A 26,942-nucleotide genomic window follows, 5' to 3' on the forward strand; every position below is an offset into this window, starting at 1 on the left:
TGAGCTCTCCCTGCCCCACCCACCTGAGTCTCTGCCACACTCACGTGGCAGTGGCCTGGTGGATGCCCTGCTACAGCGAGCTCTGAGTCAGCAGCCCCTGCTGTTCTCACGTGGTGGCCTCACTTACGTGCCCCCCTCTACGCCAGAAGAACGGATGTGTATGTACTAAATGATGCCTCCAATATGGGGGGGGGGCTGTTTCATCTGGGGCTCCAGGCTTGGGTGCCTAGGGGTGGGCACCGGGCATGCAGCTCCCCATGCCTGGTGCAGGTGTGGCCTCCCCACCTTGGGGCGGAGAGCCCCTGAGCTCCCTGAGTGTTGCCCCGGCCCTGTACCCGTGTGTCTGCTGGGGGTGCACCAGCTGCTCCCTAGGGCAGGACCCTGGGGCCTGTGGGTCCCAACTGCTAGGTCAGGTCCATGTCTGGGAGCGAGGTTTTCTGGAGTGCAAACCATCACAGGTCACAGCAGGCCAGGGAACCTCACGTGGTGTAATGTCCACGGAAGGAAAGAAGGTACAGCGTTTAGGAGCCAAAACAGGCAGACAGGGCATTTCTGTGCACCCACAGCTCCTGCGTGGCCTGGGGCTCACGGCCTGCAGCTGGAGGGCGGTGAGGAGGCCCCTTTCGGAGCAAAGGGCCCGTGGCTATGCCTTGCCAGCGTCAGGGCGGAGTGCCAGGGCTGGGGTGGATGGGCCCCGTGTAGGAGGCAGCCACAGGCTGGCACCCTTCCCAGCCCTCCCTGGTCTGTGGTGGGATGGCCTGTCAGGCGGAGCCTGTCCCTGTGCCGCAGGGGCCCCGGGTCCCTGAGGGCTGGGCTGGCCCAGGGGGCTGACCGGTGGCTGGCTGGGGGTGGGGCAGCAGGTACCCAGTGGCCAGCAGGAGCCACCCCCTCCCCAGGCCCCCTGGACCCCGCAGCACTGCCTTGTTGCCTTGTCACCCCCGCATCTGACACTGGTCTATGCAAGTTAGCAGATGTGAATAAGGCCCTGTCTTCCTTTGTGAGGGACACAGGTTGAAATGTCATGGGCAGCCTTCCCTGCCCCTGTGACCCAGCTGCCCAGGTTGTCCCCTGAGCTCTCCATCCGAACCTTTCTTTCCTCGCTCTTTCTTCTCTCTTCTCGTGATTCGAACGTTTGTCCAAATACCATTTCTGTGATGTGTTTCTCTAGCACTGGTCAGTTTGTCATTCCACAAAGCAAAACACTGAATAAAACCTCCAAGTGCTTCTTAAAAACTCCCGCACACGGTAACCCATCTGTTCTTAGAGTTGCTCCGGATCCTGTCAGGGCTGCTGAGGCGCAGGGGCGCACGACATGGGCTGCAGGAGTGCGGGCGTTGCCCAGGGGCCCTTTGCTACAAAGCAGTGACATCGCCTCTCCTTCACAACCAAAGGGACAGCCCATTAAAAAAAACAAAAAGAAACACACAGGAATTTCTCTGAAGAGCCTGAAATCTTGCATTTTTGTGTTCCTTATATTCAAGCTTTTCCCCTTTGCAATTTTTTTTTTTTGACAAAAACAAACACAGAAAACCGAAGTCGTGACATCTTGGGGAATCACTGTGAGTGCGCCTGGAATCTGTGCTTGTGGCTACAGGACCAAGAACACGCAGGGATAACCAAGGCCTCGACCCGCCTGGTTTCCACGAGCCTACAGGGGGCACGCACGAGGAAGCCTGACTTCTAGCCTCGTTCAGAAACAGTTCTCTACACCCACCGATAAACAGATCAATGCAGCATGGTCCATCCAGACAGAGGGGCGCTGTCTGTTACCTGCCTGGAAAGGGAGGAGACTGTGACGCAGGCTGCACCACAGTGAACCTGGGGGACCTCGTGCTGGGGAAGACGAGCCAGACGCAGGATACATACTGTGTGATCCTCTCCTGGGGGGCTCCTAGAGCGTCAGACCCCTGGTGTTGGACATCGGGGAATGAGAAGGTTCTGGAGACGTGTTGCACAATGGGTACGTATTTAGTACTACTGACCTGCCTGTGCACTTAGGGATGGTAAAGATGGTTCATTATACGTTATGAATATTTTACCAAATTTTTTTCAAATGCTATTAAACCCCCAATAAACCACATAAATCCTTTAAACACATTAAAAAAAAAAGATGCACACTGTTAGCCAGTTCTTTGCAATCAGGGAGTGAACTGCTCCCCAGGGGTGTAAAGCCACCCCCTTGGGACCCATGCAGAGAACCTTCCGGAATCTCATGACCTGCCTTGGGCTCATGCTGCAGACCTCGATCACCGGGGTCCAGGACCTGGCCTGACTCTTGTGTCCTGACTCTCTGCTCCCAGCCCAGAGCCTCCCCGTGTCAGCCTCAGGCATCTCCTCTCCAGCTGGGGGCTGAAATGCTAGTTCACAGGCTCCTGGGCACTGTGTGTCCCCTACACCACTTCCCCCTGTGAGGGGCAGACACGCTGCCAGGGAGCAGCCTGGGTTCCATGACACCCGTGAAGGAATGGCCTCCCAACCCCAGACCCACACCTCAGCGTGCTTCCCTCATAGCAGAATGTCATTATTTCCAAGTAAGGGCAGAGCTGTGGTCTCTCCTCTTGGGCATGGCGTCAGGATAATAATCTCTTGGCCTTTTCTCTGTGAATAAGGACAGAGCCGCTGCTGTCCTGACCCCACCACCATGGCCCGTGTGCTCCAACAGGCGGACCGGTCCACACCCGAGTGCCCACATGGCCACACGTGAACTGAAATATGGGGGGGGGGGGAGCCCAACCAACTACTGAACTTTCCCATTTACTTCCTTTTAATTTTTGTTTAAATGGCCACACGTGGCTAGCAGCTATCACACCGGATGGCAGTGACAGAGAAAGGTCATTACAACAAAGAAGAGGGCTCCAGGGGACAGGCAGTCTCTGGCTCCCGCCAGGAGTGCGTGGCCAGGAACACGAAGAAACAGGGCCCGTGCGGAGGAGGCCAGCATGGCGGACAGTGGTCACTGGGCTCCCAGAGCTTCAGACCATGTAGGACGATGGGCTGAGCAAAGTCATGGACAGCAAACGCCCTTTACTTGCTAATCACATGGCCTGGGGGGAGGACCTCTCGACAAGGCGGCGACTGAGCAGTGTGACAAATCCATCACCCTCAAGGCGGTCCCCCTCAGAACACGCAACCCAGCTACACCAGGAGCAAAGCTACTCATCATAGGGGAACCCGAGGGGGATGGAGAGCCGACAACATTGTGCTCGGCTCGGTAGGCTTGACCCGTCTACACAACAGGGTGTGATGCAGCTGTGACAGCGCAGGCTCAGAGGGGCCGCCCGGAAGGATGTGGGTGACAGGCTGCTGGATGGGAGCTGGTGGACTGGTGAGTCTGTGCTCCCAGCGTGGAGCGGGTGTGCGCAGCGGGAAAGAGTGCGGTGCCACGTCCCAGTGTGGGGCAGGGGTGCGCGGCTGGAGAGCGACCCAGCGTCACCCAAACTAACTCTGTGGGGAAGGAGGCAGGCGGGAGGCGGAAGCTGTCACTTCCGTGTGCGCATCTTGAATTGTCCCGCGCATCTTCACACACACACACGCTTCCCACGCAGACGTCACAGGAAATCCACTTGGAAATCACATGGCAGCAGGAAGTAAGGTGTTTCCAGACCTCCTCAGGTCCGTGGGCCGTGTGCGTGCATGTGTGCATGTGCACTTGTGTGTGTGTGAGCGCATGTGGGAGAGGCTGCGTGTGCCCCTCGTGGAAGCCAGCTGGGGACAGGCTCTGTCTCCCAGCAGCTCGGTGAGTGGAACTGGGTCCAGGGAAAGTCCGCATAAATGAACTCTAAGGGCTCCTGAATTATGACTTAACTGCGCTGACGAGAGATGGCAGCTGTGGAGGAAGGGGGTCCTCTGAACCCCGGGGTTGAGGTGGGGTGGGGGGTGGATAGAGCCCCCAGGGCCCAGCACAGGCGCTCCTACACGGTTGCCACCTGGAAATGAAAGTTCACGGCTGCTAAATGGGTTTTTTCACAGAAAAGCCAGAAATCTATCTTGATGTTGGCAACTCTGCTTGTGAGACCCTGTGCAAGTGTGCACGTGTGTACATGTGCATGTGTGAGTGCACACACACATGTGAATGTGTCTGTGTGAAGTGCACTCCATTTGCGGAGAGGGGTAGGATCACACTAGGTGTAGAAACCACTTCTGCCATGGTGTGGTTGGGCAAAACCAGCTCCACCAGCGGGGGAGGGAAGGTAGACTGGGGGCATGCTTGGCGGGGGGGGTGCAGGGTCTGGAACCACATGGGGAGGGGGTCAGGGTCTAGAACCATAGGGAGAAGGGGGTCAGGGTCTGGAACCACGGAGGTGGAGAGTCAAGGTCTGGAACCATAGGGAGAAGGGGGTCAGGGTCTGGAACCACAGGGGGAAGGGGGTCAGGGTCTGGAACCACAGGGGGAGGGGAGTCAAAGTCTGGAACCACAGGGGGAGGGGGTCAGGGTCTAGAACCATAGGGAGAAGGGGGTCAGGGTCTGGAACCACAGGGGGAGGGGAGTCAAGGTCTGGAACCACAGGGGGAGGGGGTCAGGGTCTAGAACCATAGGGAGAAGGGGGTCAGGGTCTGGAACCACAGGGGGAGGGGAGTCAAGGTCTAGAACCACAGGGGGAGGGGGTCAGGGTCTAGAACCATAGGGAGAAGGGGGTCAGGGTCTGGAACCACAGGGGGAAGGGGGTCAGGGTCTAGAACCATAGGAAGAAGGGGGTCAGTGTCTGGAACCACAGGGGGAGGGGAGTCAAGGTCTAGAACCATAGGGAGAAGGGGGTCAGGGTCTGGAACCACAGGGGGAGGGGAGTCAAGGTCTGGAACCACAGGGGGAGGGGGTCAGGGTCTAGAACCATAGGGAGAAGGGGGTCAGGGTCTGGAACCACAGGGGGAGGGGAGTCAAGGTCTGGAACCACAGGGGGAGGGGGTCAGGGTCTAGAACCATAGGGAGAAGGGGGTCAGGGTCTGGAACCACAGGGGGAGGGGAGTCAAGGTCTGGAACCACAGGGGGAGGGGGTCAGGGTCTAGAACCATAGGGAGAAGGGGGTCAGGGTCTGGAACCATAGGAAGAAGGGGGTCAGTGTCTGGAACCACAGGGGGAGGGGAGTCAAGGTCTAGAACCATAGGGAGAAGGGGGTCAGGGTCTGGAACCACAGGGGGAAGGGGGTCAGGGTCTGGAACCACAGGGGGAGGGGAGTCAAGGTCTGGAACCACAGGGGGAGGGGGTCAGGGTCTAGAACCATAGGGAGAAGGGGGTCAGGGTCTGGAACCACAGGGGGAGGGGAGTCAAGGTCTGGAACCACAGGGGGAGGGGGTCAGGGTCTAGAATAACAGGAGGGGGAGGAGGTCAGGGTCTGGAACCATGCAGGGGGGTGGGGGTCCCGGGTCAGGAACCCTGGGAAGGAGAGGGGCCCAGAGGTCAGCGCCAGAGCCTGGGGCATCTGCCCCCTGGACAGGCCTGTAACCCAGATCATGGTATGTGTGGTAACAGACTTGAGCCAGTGCACAAAGACAGGGTTACACGTAAAAGAAATCAAATCGTTACCACTCCTCTTCGCCTTTGTGATGAAGTTTCTCCAGCACAACCGTGTGGTTATTCTCTTGTCTCGGGAGGGCCTGGACTGCGTCCCTCTCCCCAGCTCACTGGCCCATCCCTTTGCTCCGCGGGGTAGCGCCACCCTGAGGAGGTGGCTGCCTCCTCTCAGAGTCCACTCCTCCTGTTTTTGTTAAATTTGCTCCAATGGTCATTTCTTTGCGCTGAACCCTCCACGGGAGCTGTCCTTACCACAGTCTCAACCGCCCGCGGCCGGGAGACTCCCTCTGAGCTCTCTGTCCTCTAGCTATCCTTCCCAGCAGCCAGGTGGCCACACCATGCACTGTCACAGCCAGGACACAAGCCGGGACACCACACCATGCACTGTCACAGCCTGGACACAAGCCGGGACACCACACCGTGCACTGTTGCAGCCAGGACACCTGGGCCCAGTCCCTAAGCAGCTGCAGGCCCCACATGGCCCACAGGATGCAGGCGGCCGCTCCAGCTGGAACACCTGGGGGCTCCCCTCCTCGCCCCTACTCCACACCTGACGATACCCATGACGCCCAAACCTTCACTTTTAGGTGACTGCTCCCTGCTAACCTGGGGCCCACGGCACTGCTGTCTCCAGCGGGATCTGCAGCCCCTCCCCCAGTCCTGCTGCCCCATTTCACCGAGAACCAACCAGACCCCTCTTGAGGGGGCCCCAGCCCACAACTGGGCCGCTCCCCCCCTTCTTCCCTTTCCACAGTCCACACCCCTGTGCACAACCTACTTCGTTACTGAGAACGCAAGCGACACGACTTCACTCCTTTTGTTCACTGTTGGGTCTGAGTGTGTCCGGAACATAGACATTTCTCGCAGACAGCAACGGGGTGCTCTGCCCATCGCGCCTCTGCCTGGCTTCCTCTCTGTTGTGCAGAGGTCACAGGGCCACCCTGGGGGCAGGGCCTCAACCTAGGCGAGAGCTCACCGGGTGGCCCGTGGAGCCACCACCACACCGCTGGGCGCTGGCCGACCACTCCCACGATCCACAGCGTCCTTCCACGTGACTGTTTTCTTCAAAAGACCACATACATCTGACACACACGGACAAAGCCTGCCTGTCGCGATGCCTTCTACAGGGCCTTCTACAGGGCCAGTAACGATCCACCTCTCGGCTTAAGCCGTGGCTCCCTCCATTTGCACTCACATAAGACAGGGGAAGTCAAGTCAGCACCGAACATGCTGCTCTAGAAGCCAGAGTTAAAGCTTGGTTTAGAGACTGAGTTCACATCTCCGAGAAGCAGGCTTCATGGGGGATCCAACCGTTCCGCAGGCACAGACGTGGAAAGGCACACACCAGGCTGTAATCCCATCCTGTCACCTGTCTGTGTGGGGGCTGTTCCCTCGTTTCTGGAAGGGGCCACCCATCTCCGACCCCAAGGGTGAGAACAGAGATCTGCGGGTGGTGCCCCTTCCCCCGGCACGCAGGGGAGGGCCCAAGGGAGAATGCAGCAATTGGCCCCCCCGGGCTCGCACAGTAGGGCCACCTCTCAGCCATCATGGGCCTCCCCCGGTGCCAAGCTGGCCTTCATCCTGAAGATGTGGGCACAGGGCCCTGGCGTTCCCCAAGGGCATGCTTCTGCCCTACATTTTTAATGAGCACCGAGCAGCTGCTCTGTGCTCCGAAGGAGGGCCACACTTTCCCTCCCTTTAGAGCTGCATTCTCTGCAGGGGCGCAGCTGCTCTTCAGAGTCGGCACCCCCGATGGCACCCTGGGGTCAGGACTGACAGCATGTGGAGGCAGCCGGACTCCAGGCCCAGGCGCGGGTGTCCACCTCACACTCTGACTTCCACGCATCCTGTCCCGCACACCAAACACCTGACCGCTCTTCTCTGGGCCCCTCATGTCCGTGGGTCTCTCAGCTGTCCTTTGAGACCACGGCGCGCTGGGCTTCATTATGTGGAGGTTTATTTGTGGGTGAAGGGGCACGCGGGGTGTGGTAGGTCCAGATACGCCACTCCAGCCCCGGAGCTTTCTGTGGTCCTCGTCCGGAAAGAGGAGAACCATGAATAAAGCACATGCTGGCCTGTGCCCACTGTGCACCCTCATCTCCGGGAATGGAGATGCGCAAACCAGCCTCCTGGCCAGCTCCACACCACCTCGGAGCCACAGAGCCACAGCACTCCCTTCCCTCGGCCCTCGCACGTGAACCACGTGAGCCACACCCCAGGCCTGTGAAAGGAGCTCATTCTGCTGGGGATGAAAAAGGATGGAAAGGTGGCAGTCCTCATCGAAGGGGAGAGAAGGGACTGCAGAGATCATAGGAGGGAGCCTGCGAGGCAGGGTGGGTTCGTCTTCAAATGAAGTGTATTTGTGCAGCACGTGCCTGCTGTCCTGGACCTGCCTGCTCTCACAGACACAGACCAAAACGAGGCTGTAATTACGACCTTTTCGGAAAGCTCCAGGAAGCCTGGTGGGCAAGGGGCCCTGAGTGGGGGAAGAGCTGGCTTTCGCTTCTTTCTTTAGGTGTGGGTGATGGAGGGCCTCCCTGAGGAGGTGGCCTGGAATATGAAAAGGTGGTCCACCAAGGGGCAGCAAGTGCAAAGGCCCTGAGGCCATTAGGTCTGAGGCTCAGTGAGGGTAGAGACTTCCAGGGGAGGAGACGTGCAAGCCTGGAAGGTCTGAGAGGGCTGCCCCCACCCCAGCATCATGCCTGCTTGTGGCCTGGGACATGGCTCACCTCCGCACCAGGCCTGGGCTGTTGGGTGTTGACATTTCCAGATATAAACTGATTGTTGACTTTTGAAACAAACAGAGTCCCCTGGGGTCCTGGCCCTGCGCTAAGCGGTCACTGCAGCAGCAAGGCTCATCCCGGACTCAGGACGGCCCCCACCTGGGAGACCAGAGACTGCATGGGGCATCCCCCCTTTTCTTTTTAAATCCCTTGAACTTGTTATTCCCTGAAACCACTGGCAGGTTCAGTCACTTCAGACTCCAGTCGCTGCCCCATCCTGCTGGCCGGTCCCCATGCACCCCTCCCCTAGAGCCCTGAGCATTTCCACACCTGTCCTGTCCTGGGTCCCCATGTCCTTAAGTCCAGCGTCTTGGCGTCCCTCCTGAAGGGCCACCCCTCAATGCCTCACCACAGCGAGCATCTTCCCACCACCTTGTGTGGTGACCTTACTCATGCCCCATGACCTTGACGGCAGCATGGGGCTGACTATGGCCGTCCTGTCTCTCATCCTGAGACCAAGGGAAGACACACAGAGATGCTTTGCCGTGTTGCAGCTGCCACCAGGAAGCCCCTCAAGGGTGCACAGCTGGCCAAGTGGCCGTAAGGAAGGCTGCTGGGCTCCCGGGGCCTGGCCGTCCCCACACCTCACTCGGCCACCCAGAACCTGGTGCCTGGAAGGACAGGACGGCAGATGCTGTGCGACCCAGGATGTGACCCCAGCTTTCTCCTGCCAGATGACCACCCAGCACCCGTGTCCCTGAAGAGTGCTCCCTTCCCCTCTGCCGGGTTCTAGAAGAACCTACGACCCCCCTGTCATCCCCCCCCAGCGCTGACTGGTCATCGCCGTTGGCAGTTTTCACGCAAGAGGAACCAGCCAATCAAACTTGCTGTCTTGGTCTGTTCTCTGGATTAGACAATTCGCGGAGCAATAAACCACACAAATTCAGAAAGCCGTCCTTAGCAACACTAATGAATGAGCACGGTGTCCCCCAGGGATGTGGCAGCCTGGGCCCCCACACTACGGCGAGCCCCCCCATCGCCCTTGATGTCGCCTGAGGAACCAGGTCACCCGCGAGGCTGTCTCCACCTAATGCCACATGGTGCTGGTTCCTTGTCAGGGCATGAGGGCCACGTCCTCACCACCTCTGGGCTGCCGTGGACACCCCAGAGCTGACCCCCCAGTGGTGGGGTGTCTGCCTCTCGGCTCCTGGATGTGGAGGATGCCCGGCGCGGCCACTGAGGTACAAACGAGGTCTCCTTGCCTTTCTGGAAGGTGGGACCCAGCTCTGCTCGCAGTAACAGAACCAACAGCCAGGGGAGTTGCCTCTAGGATCACTTGTCCCGCCGCAAGGAGCACGAGGGGGACTAATGGGCCGGGCCCCGGAGGGTCTCACGACCACCTCTGCCCTGCTGCCTCCTTGTTGTGTGTCCCTCCTGCTCGGTGTAGCCCTGCCAGTGTAACAGACGCGGGATGCTGGGAGCGGGAAAAGGGTCCAGTGGGACCCTGGCCCCGGCTGCTCCGTGTGGGCTGTGTGACCTGGGTGGGACCCTGGGCCCCCTTGGCAGGACCTCCTCATCTGACAGCGACACACACCTGGGGATGCTGGTGAGGTAGGTCATGACATTCTGGAACTCCTTGTCGGGGACGTCGCTGAAGGCCGGGTAGTCTGGGAAGGTGATGACCGGGCTGCCGTCCTGCCCGCGCCCACCTGGGGAGAGAGCAAGGCAGCACTGAGCCCAGGCGTGGTTTTCATCAGGGAAGGAGTGCGAGCGCTTGGCGTGTGCAGAAGAGTGACGCACGCACAAACAGGCACCTGTCACTCTGCCACCGCAGGGCAGCCAGTCCCACGCGGCTCGTCGCTTCCCAAATGAGCATAGTTGTACAGAACCAAGAACGCGCCGAGTAGGCTAACACCTCAAAGTACGGTTTTCTGCGCCTTGTAAATGCATGAGTCGCTTTAAACCCCGCACAACACTCCGTCTCTTACCCCAGAGGCCCTAAGGCTCTGCATGCGTCTCTCTCTGACGAACCACTTCAGACAGTTTGGGTCTAAGGGGGTCATCCCCTTGGCAGTGTGGCAGGGGAGGGAGCAGAGAGCACACTTCTGAGTGGAGACACACAGCAAGGAGGAAAAGGGTGTGGGGCTCAGGACCTGGGGATGGGAGCTTCAAGCAGAAGGCTGAATTCAGTCTGGGGCCTACGTGGTTTGACGTGTCCCACAAGCAGTCTGGAGAAGCAGTGGACAGAGCAGGGGCTGATGACACGCCCGAATCACCCGGGCTCAGGTTCCATGTCTGCCTGCTAGTCGGCGCCCTGGGTGGCTGGGGACGGCCACTTGATGGGTGGGACCCATCTCTCCTGCCCTGGCCACCTGTCTTGGCCCATCGGCTGCAGGCCAGGTGCCATGTAGCTCCCAAGGCCGGGCTGCCAGACATGGTGGGGTCCACCCTCCCTGCTCACAGCTCCCTCCTGGACCCTGGCCACCCTCAGGGAGGAGGCCCACACCATGGGGAGGAGGCCCACCCTGTGGGCAGAGGCCCACCCTGCGGGGAGGGGGAGGAGGCCCACCCTGCGGGGAGGAGAGGCCAGCAGCACACAGGGGCCCTGAGATGCCACATGTGTGAGTGATGCCCCCGTCTAGCCAGCACTCCATGGGGTGAAAGAACCACTGGCCACACTTTCTGAACTCCCCCCTCCCCACCCCGTCCGCCGGAATTAACAGCAAATCAATGAAGGGGGTGTCTCAGGCTAAGGTGGGGGCAGCGTGAGCAGTGCACACACTGACGTGCATGCGGGCAGCCCCCTGTGGCAGTTCCCCCAGCGTGTTTCAGGCGCGTCCTGCACAAGAAGTATCGATGGACGTTGATGGAATTACACCAAAGACCTAACTCTGCAGGAGCCAGAGGAGGGTCCCCATTGGCAAGCAGGGCTGTGCACCATGGATGGGGCAGGGGTGGGCTCACCCTGAGCCAGCACCCATATCCTCGGAGGAATCGTGGGTAGGACGTGAGGTGGGGGCAGAACTGCCTTGGGATGGATCCGCCGTCAGTGTAACTCAGCCAAATCCCATCCTGGGAATCCTTCAGGTCCACCGGTCCCTGTGAGGCCCAGCCGGCTAGGACAGGCCCACCCAGGATGATCTCGGAAGCCCTGAAGTAGGACCCTCCTCACGCCTGCACAGTCCCCTCCCGAAACACTGGCTGGCATTTGAATGACAGAGAGAAGGTGTGTCCAGAGGGGTCCTGGGGCTCTGCCTCCTCCAAGCCAAGAGGTGGTGGGCTTACAACCTGGAGGAAGGTCAGGGTCATTAGTCTGGGTCACAAGTGCACTAAAGTTGTGAACCTTGGGGTCTTGAAAGGCATGGACGGCCTGGGGAGATGGAAGGAGCCCGCAGACCCTTGACTGAACGTCTTGTTGGCGTGGGCCACGACCCCTGTGCTGTAGACGGCTTCTTGTTTCTCTGAAGGACACCCCTCCCTCCTCGCGGTGACTGATATGCCTCACTGTGGACAAGCCCCCCAGAGGCCCCACATCCTGCTGACGACCTTTGATTCCCGCGGGTTGCCTGAGCTCCAGGGCCACGTGCTAGGGCGTGGCCTGAGGCGTGGTTCCCGGCCCCTGGGAGAAGGGCCAGGGCAGCCCCACGGGCACGGGGCTGGCTCTCAGGGCTCAGGAGGGGAAAGGGCCTGTGAGTAGGGCTGAGCGCCTGGGAAGGGCAGGTTGTCTGATCCCGACGGGGGTACTTGTACAGCTGTGAGGGTGGTCACCACAGGTGCCATCACAGCCTTAGCACCCAGGATGTGCCAGCACCGTCCAGTGGCTGGGGTCGTGCACCACAGCCAGACAGGATGGCAGGTCATCCTACAGGGTGGAGACAGAGCCCGGACCGAGGGACACAGGGGCCCCAGAACAGGCCGGTGGGACAGAGCCAGCCCCTCGCCCCTATCAGCTGTGCTCTGGGGCCTCCCCCACGGATGCTGGGTGTGCTGGACTAGGGGGGTCCCTGGCCCAGGACGCTGCAAGGATGAGGGCAGCTGTGTCCTTTCCCACTGCACCTGCTGAGGGAACATTCTGGAGACTGCAGGCAGGAGCTCTCGGGCTGTGTCCCTCTCAGGACTGACTTCCGGCCGGCTCTTCCCGTAGCTCCTGGCCAATGAGCCCTGAGCCCCCTCCTCCCAGGCAGCGTGCAGCGTCTCCTGGCCCTTGGTGGAATCAACAGCAGGCCGTGCCCAACTCGCAGTACGTGGACTAGGTTCCCTTGGTCACAGCCCGGCTCTACCCCAGCCCCTCCCTCCCTCTGGCCCAGCACTCACCGGACAGATAAGCAAAGCGTTTCTTCAGCTGGTCCTGGATGTCAGCGGCACAGAGCGGGGTGATGTCCTGGTGCATGATTTCATCTGCGGGCAGAGCAGAGGGACGTGGCTGTCATTCGGTGCAAACTGCCTCATGCAGCCATGCGCATCAGCCAACACCTAAAGGGACCAGCGGTCACGTGCTCGGAAAAAGGGATTTCAGTTTCCAACGTGCAGAGACCTTTGTCTCTTGGTGCACAGAAAACTGTGTGCTGGGTGGTTTATCAATATTTAAGATGTGCCATGTGTCAGAGGCACAGAGAAAGGAACAGAGAGGTGGCGGGAGGGAGGGAGGAGGGACGGAGGGACGTGCAGGCAGATGTGAGGGCAGGCAGCACCACCCACCCAGCACTCGCTTTGGTCTGCCAGCCTGCACCCCCGACTGGAGGTGGTCCGGGCATCCCCGCGGCCACCACAGCCCAGGTCAGCGAGGACACCGGGCAGCAGACACACAGAGGTCCACCCCGCCTGCCCGACATGGACACAGGAGGGCACCCGGCCGGGTCCCTGAGCCAGATACTGATGGAAAAGGCGGCTTAGTGTACAGGCTGCGAGTCCTGGATCGGGGTCTGGGGTGAACTGGGAGCAGCCACATCCTGGAGGCATCGCCAGGAAGCAAGAAGGTTTTGCGAGATTCTGGGCACCTGGGGTCAGGGCTGCGCGTGTCACTGCGGAGAGTGTGAAACTGGGCGCCAGCCCCTGCCCTGGTGTCCGCGGGCTCCTGCGTTTCTGAGTCAGCGCTTCGCTAGCGCTCACGTGATTCACAACCAGACCCTCGCTGAGCAGCGGAATTTGCATCCTGGGACATTTACACGATTTCTCAGAAGAGACTCAGGACCCAATCTGAGATGCCAGCCAAGAGAGCCTGGAGACACGGGAGCTCTTCCAGCCCGAAAATTCCAGTGGAGCTGCCGAACGCTACCTGCACGGACCAGCCTTGAAGCCGGCTCTTCCGGTCGTGCAAACAAGCAGGTGTAAACAGGTGACACGACTAGGCACACAGGCAGGTTCCACCATCCTGGCGTGCCCTGCCCTTCGACCCTGCCTGCCATTGACCGGGCGCCCGCTGGCCCCACAGAGCGGCAGTGGCAGTAGCCGGCGTCAGGAAGTGACAGCAGCTAGTGCTCAGAAGGTGGGGACCTGCACTGAGTCCCCAAGGGTGAGGCCGCCGCCCACAGGCAGCACGATGCCTCGGCCATGGCTCTCCTCCGTGGGAGGAAATTCAGGACATTTTCCTGAATCCCAGGCAGGGCGATTTGTGCCGAGTGCAGCGCGTACCCTGCACGGGGGAGGGGCTGGACCTTCAGATTTCACATCGCATTTCCCTTCTCATGGCAGGAAGGAGTCTCTGCACAGTTAATATCAAACCTGTGCCACCTGTGCTCAGGTTCAGCCTCTGCAGCCCCAGAGATGCACATCGTTGAGCACAGACCATGGGAGGCACTTCTGGAGACCTCCCAGGGGCAGTGGAAACAGCACGGACACTGAACTGGCAAGTCCTTAACGGGGACCCAGCATCCGTGAGGAGCACAGGGACTGCCTAGACGGTTCCCCAGACCTCACCACCACCCTAGACCTCAGCATCCCCACTGGACTCCAGCAGCCCACGAGGAAAGAAAACCATGAGTGTCTGGGCCTCTGATGGATGGTAATTCTTGACTGGGTCTGACTGGCAGAGCCTTTAAGCCCACTTCCTCTCCAAGTACCCTCTGAGCTCAGTCCTGCACAGCACAGGCTGTCTGTGCTCTGAGCCTGGCCTACCCTGATGGCACAAGGCCTTCCCACATGCTAGAGACAGGGCCATTATTGCTGACCATTCCTGTACTTTCAGTGACAGAGGGACAGTCCTGCTGGCTGGATCGATGTCAACATGAGCTTGGTTCCTTGGAGAGATGTCTCTGGGCCTTGTCACCACCCTCCTGTGGGCACTGACCATTCTCATGTTCCCAGAGCTCCTCCAATGGATGGACCAAGGTCCTTCAGGCCTCAGGGCCTTTGCATGAGTTGCTCCCTATAATGCTTCTCCCATTGTCTGCTGGCCAGTCCAGTATTACTCACTTCCTGGCCAAGATGTTACTTCTTCAGGGAGGCCTTTCTCCACCTCCTGGCCTGGGCCAGGCCTCACGGCATCCTGCACACAGGCCGGAGAGCCTGCAGCCCACTGCTCAAGCCCAGGACCCGGCCCAGCGGCCCCTGTGACAGGGGCACAAAGAACTTGTGTGGACAGGGGAAGCAGGAGGCGCACGAGAGGGCGACTTCCCCGAGCAGCACTGGAATCCAGCTAAGTCGGCACGCAGGCTGGTGCAGAATTTCCGGAGCCCACAGATAGCTGACCACGGCAGCGCGTCTGCCTGCAGCCTCACTGCGGATTCCACGCGGGTGAGGTTTTGGGCGCAGAACTTGCTCCGACAGCATGCCGCAGGTCTAAGGCGCCGTTCCAGGTTGAACAACAGTGTTATTCTGCAGCCTGCGCTGGAAACAGCAGAATCCGCACAAACGGACTCCGTCTAAAGGTCACTATGGCTTACATGTCACTGGCCACCCCTTATAAAGCTGGAAATAAGTAAGGACCACGGAAGTAGTTTTCGTCACGGTCACCTGGCGGCTTTGTCAAGCCCGCGGGCTCTGGGTCTCCGGGTGCACTGGGCATGTCTCCCCCAACCCCGAAGCGCCGCTTCTGCCCACCCTGCTTCCTCATTCAGAAGCGTGGGTCTGCAGTTTGTGGCAGAGGACAGGGCACTGCTAGTCCAGCAGGAAGTGGGGGAGTCCACGGGAGAAGGAGCAAGCCTCAGATGTCAGCAGTCCGGACAGGAAGGGGGTCGCCCCACCCGCCGGCTCATTGAAAAGGTCAGGCGAGGCCCCACTCCTGCACAGAACCTCTCTGTGTGAACACAATGTCTCACAGATAGCTACCCGCTTCCTGTCTCGGCCAGACGTGAGGGGAGAGCCCCGGGCGAGGAGCCTGTCACAGGGTCACGTCTGACGGAGGTTGACGCGGGGCACGGGCACTGAGAGGGCCCCCGGGTCCAGGGTTCAGCGCGGCTCTGGGAGCCATCTAGAAAGACAGTTGCACCCAGAACATGACAGGTGGCGCACAGCCCACTTAGCCTCGCTCACGACGTTTAGCCGCCCCAGGACCTGGCTCAGCTCCAGATGAGGACCAAGGGGAGAGGCCCCAACTGCCACAACCTGCTTGTACCGGAGCCACCAGGCCTGGCCCCTCTGGGCTGCAGCCGGAGGGCAGGGGTGGTGCGAGTGTCTCCTCTTTAGATCTTTCTTCCCGACACGGTGAGACTGGCCTGCAAAGTCCCCTCTGGCAAAGTGACTTAGAACCTGCTTTGGTTGAGGACAATTTCCTAACAGGGGTTGGGCAGGTGTCCACTCGAAGGGGCATCGATCCTCGACTTTCCACAGCAGTGGCTGCCTGTGGCTGTGACAAGGGCCTGCGGTGGGTGCAGAGTTGGGTGGTGGCGACTGTCCCGGGTTAGGGAGCCCCGGTGCACTGGGAGAAGCCTCGAATTTGGGTTCAGAGGCTTGTCCCTGCTGCTTCCTGGGAACCTGGGGCCTTGCTCAGAGGGAGATAGGACCTTGAGAAAGGCACGTCAGTGGGGGCTAGCAGCAGAGGCCCTCTGCCATATCTGTATCTGCCTGAAAGTCCACACCTGGAGGCTTCCGTTTATTTTCCATCGAAACACAACGTGAGGTCTTCTCTGTGTCCATAGTAGAGTGACACGTGGGGTTGTTTTGGCAACACAGGTGGGCGGGATTCCCACGTCACCGAGCCCATCCAGCAATCTCCGAGCCAAGAGCAAAGTGTGTGCAGACGGAACAAGGAGAAAGGAGGCTACAAACAGGGAAATCCAGACTGAGTGGGGAGGACATGGAGGCTGCAAAGGAGCCCACGCGAGCTCACAGGTCAGGGTGACATGGGAGGCTGGGGGGCGGGGCGGGGCCCACGTGGGGGCAGGCTCTGTGATTTGGGGTCTACACTGGTTGTGTGGCTGGCTCTGGCTCTCACAGCACATCATCCTGGACGTTTCCAATGGTCATTTGTTCCTGGATCAGGGCACAACTGTATCATGTCACGTCGTGAACTCAGTTCAGAGGATTTCCTTATCTCAGGAAGAAAATCCTTATGTGTTTTTGCTTTTTTTGTTTTAATTTTTTTAATGTTTATTTTTGAGAGAGAGAGAGAGAGAGAGAGAGAGAGAGAGAGAGAGAAAGTGTGAGTGGGGGAGGGGCAGAGAGAGAGGGAGACACAGAATCTGAAGCAGCTGCAGGCTCCAAGCTGTCAGCACAGAGCCTGATGCAGGACTCAAACTCACCAACCTTGAGATCATGACCTGAGCTGAAGTCGGGCGCTTAACCCACTAAGCCACCCAGGTGTCCCCTTACAGGTTTTTAAATAAAATGCTGCTCAACCAAAACCGCCATCAGGGAGAAGCACCCTCCAGCTGCAAGCTCACTGGCATGCGGGGGGGCAGGGATCTGGAAGCCGAACAAAGTCAGGCTGGGCCGTGGGTCTGTCCCTCCCGTGTCCTGCCCGAGGCCAGTGCACAGCCTGGAGCCCTCTGGGGCCATGGGGACACCGTGTGCAGATGAAGATGTGCAGGCCCGAGCCCCAGCACACCTCGGAGCTTCAGGTCTGCATCTTCCATGGCCACACCCCTTGCCTGATGGGTCTACGTCAGGCCTTCGTGGGAACCACCAAGAAGCCCCTGGAAGGGGCACGCAGAATGGACAGCGATCTGTCCTGGATGCACCACATTTTCTATCCCGCCCCATGCTGGCCACAGCCCCTGAGGGGGTTTCACAGCCGGGGCAGGGATCTCGAGGCCACCCCATGGGTGACACTTAGCTGAGGTCACAGCCATTTTCAGTTTGACAGACAGCAGGTCAGAGGCTGTGCTGTCGGTGACACGCTTAGGCACACCAGGAAGGTGTCTCCGTCTGCCATCGTCAACACCCATTCTAAGAGAGGTGTCAGCCAGGTGGGTCCCAGGACACACTCTCCACCCCTGCAACAGGCCAGGCACCACAAAGGGTCCCTGCTCACACCTTACACCCTGGCTCACATGTGCTCAGGGCACTCTCTCCCATAGGGGGTTAACTGCATCACCTCTGCCGGGCATCCTGCGTGCCACAGGGCCATGGCAGACGCCAGGCTGAGATGCCACACACCGTGTCTTTGCCAAGGGCAGCAACCAAGCCCCGATGAGCCTCAGGATCCTGCTTAACACAGGCTCCAGGCAGCTCGACCAAGCTCGCAGAGACAGCACACAGGCCAACGCCGTGCCCTGCCCTGCCCCATATCCCTAAGTAGTGCTCGCAGTCCTGCTCCCACTGTGGGGTGTCTGGGGTCAGAGCCCCAGGTCATCTCTGCACACTCTCGGTGGTCAGGGACAGCACTGCCACCCTCCAAACTGAATGGACCACGGACTCTGGGGGGCTGGTGGGTGGGCGTGCTGAACACGTCCAGGTCCTGCAGAGCTGAGCAGAGATAACATGCGGGGAAGCCGATCGAGCCAGGCCTCATTAAAACCAAGACACGGTTCTCAGTGAAATTCTGACATGAGCCTCTGCAGAGCTCCCCCAGACCCAAGGCCTTAAATCAGTTAAGAAGCAAGTATTTCTTGAACGTCTACACTATGACCCGTTAGCGCAGCGGAAAGGACAAGACGTTGAAGAATTTTTTAAATGTAGCGGCTGGCTAGCACAGCTCCGTGAACTTCTGATGGATCCCACAGGAAACCTTTAATTGTAGAAACAGCGGTCGGTCACTGGGTAACTAAATACCCCTCATGTATCAGTGGGTTTGTCACCCCAAGAGGTGAGAGCATTAGTATCCCATTTGTTGGATGAGAAAACTAATGAACAGAGAGGCTGACTGAGTTGCCTGCGGCTGCACAGCAGGACTGCACAGATTCCAGGGGCAGTAGCTCAAAGGGAGCAGCAAGGGTGCAGCCCCTCTGAGGCCTGTCATGGGGTGGGGTGGGGGTGACTTCCAGGGGCGGGGTAAGTGGAGGTTACTAGAGGCGCCTGGCGGTGAGCCTGGACAACGGGCTCAAAGGAACGGCAGCTGGAGGAGACGGACCTCTTGGTGGGCCTGGGCCACGCGACGGCAGGCTGCGGGGTCCTCACCGCACGTGCTTCTGTGAGTGCCTTACCCTAGTATCAGTGGTCGGAGAAACAACCTCCGGCCATTACCAGAGGCGTTTAAAATCACCCCGTAATTCTTGACGATTTTTCTCACAGCCCGAGTGGAATTGTGACTCAAGGTGGTAAACACTGTCGCCGCCAGCGGTGGAGGAGACCGCGTGGTCGCTGCACCGTGAGCCACCACACATGCTGCGCGGCGACGCCCCAAGCTGCACGGTCCCCGCTGGGGACCGCGGGGTGTGGAGCTGCTCACGCCCCCGCACGGCCTCCTGGCAGCCGCTGTGATGGGGGCCGGGGGGCCGCAGACTGCTGGCGGCGTCACCCTTCCTGCGCGGGGATCCCCGGTTTCCGGGCAGAGGCAGGCACGGTGACCCCAGGCGCTCCTTCTCCTGAGCTGCTGTTGGTCCGCACAACCGGGGCAACGGTGGCGGCCCCTCCTAGCGTGCCCGGCGCCTGGCGTGCGGGGGGAACTTGGTGGTTCCCAACGCTCGTGGATGCACGGCTTGCCCTGGGTCCCCTCGCCGGCGAGGGGACTGGCCGCTGGACCCCACAATTCTCTCAGAGCGTTTTCCACTTGGCTGCCGTCACCCAGAAGAACCTCACAACGACGGGAGACGCTGTTCATTTCCACGCGGCAGAGGACAAGGATGGCGGCTGTCACAGCTGCCCGCGTAGGACTCTGTGGCTGGCACCCCGAAAGCACCGACGCTCTACACGGAAAAGGGCGACTCCGTGTCGCCGAGCCTCGCACGCACGCGCACACGTACACACGCATGCGCGGCACGGGCGCACCGGGACGGCGCCGCGGGACTATGCTCACGGCGCAGCGCCCGAGTCACCCCTGAACGTTCCCCGCAGACCCTGTTTCAGAGCTAGATTTGACAACCGCAACCCCGTCAGAGGAGGAAACGCCTAACATGGCTCCGACCCCACATCCGGGAAGACAAGGACCCCAGCGCCCCACGCGGCGCAGCCCTGCATCCGGGCCGCACACCGGCCTCTGCTCCTTCCCCAAGTCCTCGCCGAGCCCTGGAATCTGTGTTCGGGCGACGGCTGTCAGGCCCACCCGCGCCCCTGCCTGGGCCAGCCCGTGAAAGCCCTCCCGCGGCACCTGCGGGGAGTCCAGGCCCCCAGAACACAGTAAGACCCAGGGCCACATGCCCTCCCTGCATTCACACTGCCTCGGGCCTCTCTGGACCATTCCAGAACATTCCTTGGGTCTGCCCTGCTGGCCCGGAAAGTCTCTGTGTGGGTAAGAAATGTCTTCACATGCTCGGTGCACGTGGGTCCTCCCTGCATTCTGGGTGGGCGCCAGCCCCACGCTGGGGAGGCCGCAAGAGGTCAGAGGACACCCCCCCCCCCCCACCACAGAGTCAGCCTCTGCAGGTCCGGTTCTGGCACTTGACGTAGAAGGTGCTAGAGCCTGGAGTGCATCTGGATTAAGGCAGAGAACAGCTGTGATGTGTGGGGACAGAACGGAGGTTACATTCAGGGCCAGTGTGGCCACCCAGGTCACGTGGGGCTCTGCCCTGCCCTACTCAGCAGCTCTGTTCACGCTTCCCAGGCACGACCCCAACCCGCAGCCCCAGACCCCTACAGCAGGCGGGAAAAACAGGAAACGGGGGCGTCCTCGTTGGCGAAATGGCAGTGGGGCTGGAAGCGCTAATGAGCTCACTCCATCCTTCTAGGACTGAGTGTGAGGGATACAGGAGGTTGAGGTCAGTGCTGGCCCTAGAGAGGCCTCTCCCGGGACAGCACACCTTGCCTGCCTGCTGGAGGTCTATAACCACGCCGGTGGGCACCTCACCAGCCGCCAGGACAGGACAGGCAGGGAGGGAGGCCACACTGGGCAGCTTCCGACGGTTCCTGGGCTGCCTCGAGTGTGTGGTGTGGCTGGACCCCATCTACCAATATGCCCCATTTACTGAACTCTTGTGCCCACGGTCATCACAAACACAGCTGGGCCACTCCTGCCTGTGCCCTCCGTCTCTGGTTTTGTTGTAAGGTCCACAAAGGTGATGGGGGAGATGGGCCCAGACACAGAGCCTGGGCAGGTGGACGTCTGGGAGCCGGCACTGCCGCACCCTGGCCACATCCCCCTCCGTCCCTGCCCCACAGAGCAGCAGAGTGGGAGGCACTCCCCAGAGGCTGTGGAGCTGGGGTCCGGGGCGTGGGCTCGGGGCGGGGGCTCCTGACAGCCGGGGGCCAGCTCTGACCCAGGGACCTGGAGCTGAGAAGGGGTCCTTTTGCCACAAACGAGGGCCTCCTTCACACCCTCAGCACGGTGTCCCCGCGAGGCCGCCATCTGGTGCCCATCCTGCCTGGAATGCTGGCCTGGCTGCCGATACACTTTCAAGCCACTTGTCCCAGAAGCCCCTGCAGCCCGAGGCCTCCACACCCCTGCGCACACGCAGCTCCCACCACAGATAACCATCAGAAAGGAACTCCCTTTCAACTTTCCTGAATTTGAAATCCCTGTGAATCCAAGGGTCACACTTGTGTTTAATTCCAGGGAGGGCTGCACTGCCCCCTGGCTCTGCGGCAAAGCGTGCACTTGTGAGGGTTTGGAAACCAGCGACGGGACCCGGAATGTTCACGGAGTCCATGTCCCACCGAGCTGGGAACCAGGTGGGAGGCTGTCCTCACCCGTAGGCAGGGGCAGGAGAGTGGGCTCACCGCTGGTCCCATGCTGCTGCCGCATGGCCAGGGCAAAGCCCGCCAAGGGGCCTGGGAGGCTGAGCGTTACCCCCCTGCTCGGCCCCCGCAAACGAGCCTCAGGCCAAAGGAGGCTTGAAAGGAGTGTTACAGGGCCTCCTGGTCATGCTCTGTGGGCAGATCAGAAACCCAGTGGGGACGTAATTGGCACCAGATTTTAAGGCGCAAATGTCGAGGAAGAGGGAGAAAACCATAGAACTGAGAGTGTTGTTTGCTTGTGAAGCCACTGGACTCCACACAAGTGCCCCAGTGAAGCCCCGGACAAAATCAGGACTCGGTGCACCTGGGAGCCTGTCGGGAGCTGGTCCCCGCCCCCACAGCGCGTGGCCAGGTCCAGGGGACCGCAGAGCAGGGATGGCAAGGGCCTTGCCGACCTGGAAGCATCACCGGACACGCCCTCAGGCCAGAGGTGGGGCAGCCGTGGCAGGCCCAGCGAGGAGGCCTTGTGGCCACGTGGGTGTCTCAGTGTAACACACCACATGGTCAGTCTTCGGGGCAAGGACAGGTTGATGGGCTGAGGGAAGCTTACGAGACCTGCCAGGCATCAGCCAAACTAGCCCAAAGCAGGGCTGACTGGGGGCAGGTGCCATGGACGGAGAGCCAACCCCTCCCGGAGCTCGCTGACAGCCGCCCTGCGAGCTCCTGCATCGAAGGGGAGGACCCTCACTGTTGCCTCAGCACGGGACGCCGTGGACCCTCACTGGTGCCTCGACATGAGATGTTGTGGACCTGTTGTTATTAGCAATGTTCCTGCGGGTGAGCATCGCACACTGTCCCAGGACTGCACTAAGTCCTCAGAGGAATCTGCTCATGTGGCCTGGATGGGGCACCAGGACGGGGCCCCAGGACAGGGCAGCAGCCATCTCTGGCTGGGATTATTCCATCGAGGCAGACCCAGCGCCTGGGGCCCCAGGAACCCTGAGCCCAGCGAGCTCCTGGAACAGTGTCCTGGGAGAGGGGTGTTGTGTGGACCGGCCTCAGGGGCCGAATGGGCTGATGTCTGAGGATCTGAGCAAGCGTCCAGGGCTGGGGAGGACGGGCAGGGGGGAGGCGGAGGAAGAGGCGCCACCTCACATGTGTCCAACAGCCAGCCGTGCGCATCCAAGGAGTCAGACCACCGTCTCCCACTCTTCAGAAGCCTCGACTTAGGGTCAGCCCCAGAGCAGTGTGTGTGACAGCCCACCAGCCACCCTCCCTCTGGCTTTGGGCTGAGCCTTCTGCGGTTCCTGGCCTGGCCCTCCCCAATCCCACACCCACCTTCTAAGTACCAAGAATTCCGTAAATCTAAAAGCAAATAGGAAGTTGCTTTATGCTTCACGGAAGACACGTCCTCAACAAACAGGAGCAGGCGGGCCGGGGCGGCGTGGATGGGAGGGCGCATGTCTTGTGTCCCTGGGGCTCCGCCAGGATGGCCTTTGGGACGGGTGCTGCCTCTCTCCAGCTGGGCCAGCAGAGCAGGGCACAGGTGCTCCAGGTGCTGGCCCACCGGGAGCCCCTCCACACCTCCCCGCTGGACACACACACGGGACAGCATCTGGGAGGCAGGGGTGGAGATGGAGGGACGGAGGGGTGGGGGCGGGTCAGGCTTCAGCAGGGAGGGGTCATGAAACCGCTGTCATGAGGGCAGGCCAGGAGGCGCCTGGTCTGTGACAGCTGTGTCACCTTGGGACACCGGACACGCCATGGCCTCCCCCATGGTCTCCTGTTGACTCAGGACAGTACCAGCCTCCCCCGAGCAGACGTGAAGGGAGATGGTAAACAGCAGGCGCCCATCCAAGCCAGCATGCAGTGACCTGGGGCTGGAGGAGTGTGGCCTCGGGAACTGTGCCCACAGCCACCATGGGACAAGGATGGACCACCACGCACCAACAGCTGCTCCCTCGGGCAACAAGCACCTTCGTTTTGGGGAAACAGCAAATGGTCCGTAGAAACCGAGACAGGAGGGATGGGGCAGCCCTCAGTCACAACAGGCCAGGTGCCCGGGGCGCTCCTGCCCCACCCGCGTGCTCACAAATGCAGCACGTCCTAGCAGCCCCGAGGATTCTGAGGGAAAGTTCCAAGAATCAGAACTAGACCCTAGTTAGGAAAACGAGGGGACGTCTGGGGTGGCCAGCGAGGCCACGCTGGGGCGGCTCCGGGGACAGAACACATGTCAGGTGCCCCGAGAGTGTTCACGGCCAAGCTGCGTCCCACACGGCGTCCCCCCCAGGACTGCGGCCTCCTCGCCGAGGCCCCCAGTCAAAGGCGACTCCCCACACGCTCAGCACCTGCTGCCGCGTGTACGCATGAGCCATAACCCTTCCCGCACGGCCGCCTGGGCGGTTGGAGCCCCGAGTCCTGGGGGTCAGGAACGTTCTTGGCCTCAGCCATTCACCACACACCCAGGGTGTTCGTCATAAAGCTGGAAACTTCAAATGTTTACCGGTTGCCGCTGACAAGCCAAGATTTGACTGATTCATTAAATTTCCATAAACAGCTGATGAATTCTTTGTCCCTCTTTGTCAGAAGAACCTGCCTGAAAATGTGCTCATGACAAATTACTTCAGGATGAGCACTCTTCTGTCCTCAGGACAGGAACAAGGAGACGTGGCCATGCCACCCAGGGCCCTTCCCCAGGGTCTTTGTTCTCGGGGATCTCAGGACCTCAGCAGATCTCAGAAGTGCCAACCCTGTGACCCTGACGGGAGCAGGTGCGACGAGAAAGGGCCACGCAGAGCCAGGGCGGCCGTGCACCATCAAGGCTGGGGCCACCATGAGAGAGCCTCCAGGGGAGCGGCCCTGTCCCTGCCCCCCCAAGCCCTGGGGCTCCCGCGCGTGCACAGGCGTGTCCACAGGAAAGCGTGAACAAAGGAGGCTTGGGACCATCTCTCCAGCTTCCAGGGTGAGCCGGCAGAGCCCTCGCGGCTCCAGAGGGACACCCGGCAGGGAGAGAAGGGCAGGAGAGCAGTGGCTGAGGCTCCAAACCCACAGCGGCACCTGACACCCCCCCCCGCCCCGCCCCCAGAGCTCCCTTCCCAGCAGCACTGGCTCCACCCCAGCCTGGACCCCACTTATACCCCCATCCCCGGCTGCTGGCTCTGCAGAAGGCCTGGCCTCTCCCCCTACCTCCCCCAGCTAGCGCCAGCTCACGGCCCAGACGCACCTGTGCTGGTCTTCAGGAGGAGCCACAGCCCGGAGATGTCCTGCGACAGCAGGGAGATACGGCTTAAGGTCATGCTGTCGCCACCAACGTGCGTCAGGAGGCGGCGGCCTGCCTCCCGGAACGCCCGTCCTGGGCGCACAAAGGAAGGCGGCAAGGCTCCATTTTGGGGCCACCAGCCGGCCTGCCCCCCAGGGCCTTGGTGCCGGCTCCCCAGCAGCGCGCAGCTTGCTAGAAGTGCTCGCAGCCAGGAACTGCCCAGCCCCCTCGCAAGCCTCCTGCAGCCCCGGCTCCCTCCCTGCCGCCCGTCAGCACCCTCCCTGCGGGGGCCCCACACCCTCCTAAGTCGGCCCCCAGCCCGTGGGCGGGGCAGGGTCTGCACCTCCAGGCCTTGGTGGGGGGGGCACCTCGCCTGCCCAAGTCTGTCTGTCCAGTTGGTCCCCCGCTCCTTGGAGAGCTGTGTGTGTGCACGGATGTTCACGTGTGTGAACAGGTCCTGAGCAGGTGAGATCTCAGACGCCCCCAGGGGCTAAGAACATGGAAAATATAACGGGGAGGGGGGGGCCCTTGGGGAGCTCGTTAAAATGTGGGTTTGGTTCTGCCTGGGGGTGCAACCAGCCTGGTGCTAATGAACTCCCAGGTGACAGGAGGCCATGTCTGAGGACCAGGCTGTGGGCAGGAAGAGGGGAGGGGCCCAAGGAGCCCCCCAGCCCTGGGGAGCAGGGTCTTCAGGCTGGAGCAGGGCTGGTTTGGGGCCTTGTGATAGGAACCAGCTCTGGCAGAAGCCTTCAGGGCATTTGCAGAGTGTACCCCCACAACCTCCCTTGGAACATAATGTCACAGACTCGCTTTCCCACCAGCCAGGGCCCCAGGGGCCGCAGGGTCACGCTACTGGGGCACCGTCACTGCACTGGCAGCTGCCGGCACCCGCTCCACACCCGCCCCCTTCCCTCCTGTCACGTGACCAGACTGACCTGGTCTCTGCTGGACAATTCCAATCCCCTCCTTCCTGCTCCCCAGCCTCCCCCGCTGACGCTTAATGCGTTGGCCGAGAGACAGGGTGGGGGGACGTTCAGGCAGACCAGGGTGCAAGCCCCTGGCACAGTGGGCCGGCCTCCTCCGAGCCAAGCCCATCCAGCCTCCTCTGAGGCCGCCCTCACCGGCATCGCCCTAGCCGGGGTCCCCAGCGGCATGGCCGGATTAGCTCTGTCCGGGGCACTGGTGCGGCTTCCTCGCAGCACTGGGCAGGCCTGGGCGGGACACCCTGAAGTCCAGCATGCAGGGAGGCTGTGCCCAGCAAGTAACCGGCAACCAAACAGGAGGGCCGAGAAAGAAGGTGTCAGACCCGAGGCTCAGCCACCAGGAGGGACGTGGCTCTTATGCAGGAGGAGGACAGGGCCACGTGGAGGGGCGAGGGGCTCCAGGGACGCTTCTCCCTCCCCATGCCCCCATTTTGGTGCCACAGCAGGCTCTTGTGGCCTAGGCCTCAGCCTCTGGGCCCACGGTGGGCACTCAGTGCCACCAGCAGCTGCCTGTGCTCTCAGGAGGGCGGCAGCCACGGGGGTATGACCTCGGCTAGGGGCCGTCTGTACCCAGGATGCCTGCCCGCATCCGTCCTAGTGTTCCCCACACCCTGCTGGGCCAGGCCCTGGCAAGAGCGGGGTCTTGCACCCTGGGACACATAGCCATTCCTGGGCCTCACCCACCTCCTTTTTCCCACCCTGTCAGAGAGAACGGCTGCCCGGAGCCAGCCGAGGTCCACCCCAACTCCTGGCCATTGGACTCACGACTGACTGAGTCCACAGTCTGCCCTCCAGGCCTGCCACTGTTCTCAGGACACGTGTGTGGCCACACCTGTGACGGCACCTGTTTTCTTGGTTTACTCTCCAGGTGGGGTCCTAGCAACCCCCCACCCCATGCCTCTGCCAAGCATGCGGAATGCTGGTCCTGGGGCTCACGCAAAGCGAGCACACGCTCTAAGACGGGTCCCTTTGGAACTGGGACACAGCATTCACAGAGGCAGCTGCTGGTGGGACGTCTTCCCTCTGCAGACCCGTGATTCGTTCATCCCAGAAATGTGTGCCAGCTGCTCTGGCAGGCATGGGGATGGAAAGTGACAGCGCTCGGAGGTGGGTCGTGGTGAGCAAGCAACTTCTCCAGCCCTGGCCACTGTCCGTGAGGGGCCAGGACCAATCCCAAATCAGTACTGGGCTGGGCTGGACTCTCTGCCCCAAACACCCACAGAGTTGATCCGTTGCCGGCTTTGAGTTTTTCCCCAAACGCGTCCTCCTCTGAGGGCACCCCTCACCCACCCACCCTGAATGGCGACCCGCCGTCTTGCCCT

At 61.0% G+C, this 26,942-nt stretch overlaps 1 protein-coding gene across 13 annotated transcripts in view; it reads right to left on the minus strand.

Annotated features, from left to right (window-relative positions):
• MCF2L (MCF.2 cell line derived transforming sequence like) overlaps window positions 1–26,942 on the minus strand; it is a 128,412-nt gene that overhangs the window by 42,636 nt on the left and 58,834 nt on the right. For 12 of the 13 annotated variants that reach the window (XM_019443853.2, XM_019443854.2, XM_019443849.2 and 9 more), the window contains 2 exons: window positions 12,547–12,630; window positions 9,827–9,941 (listed from right to left, as the gene is read on the minus strand). In XM_019443853.2, the coding sequence (XP_019299398.2) occupies window positions 9,827–9,941; window positions 12,547–12,630 (199 nt within the window). Of the gene's footprint in view, window positions 1–9,826; window positions 9,942–12,546; window positions 12,631–24,601; window positions 24,827–26,942 lie in introns of those variants that run through there. The other variant, XM_019443857.2, reaches the window with a different exon arrangement.

This window comes from Panthera pardus, unplaced genomic scaffold (assembly GCF_024362965.1).
Source record: "Panthera pardus isolate Hobbes unplaced genomic scaffold, ASM2436296v1 HiC_scaffold_1, whole genome shotgun sequence".
In the NCBI taxonomy this organism is placed as follows: domain Eukaryota; kingdom Metazoa; phylum Chordata; class Mammalia; order Carnivora; family Felidae; genus Panthera; species Panthera pardus.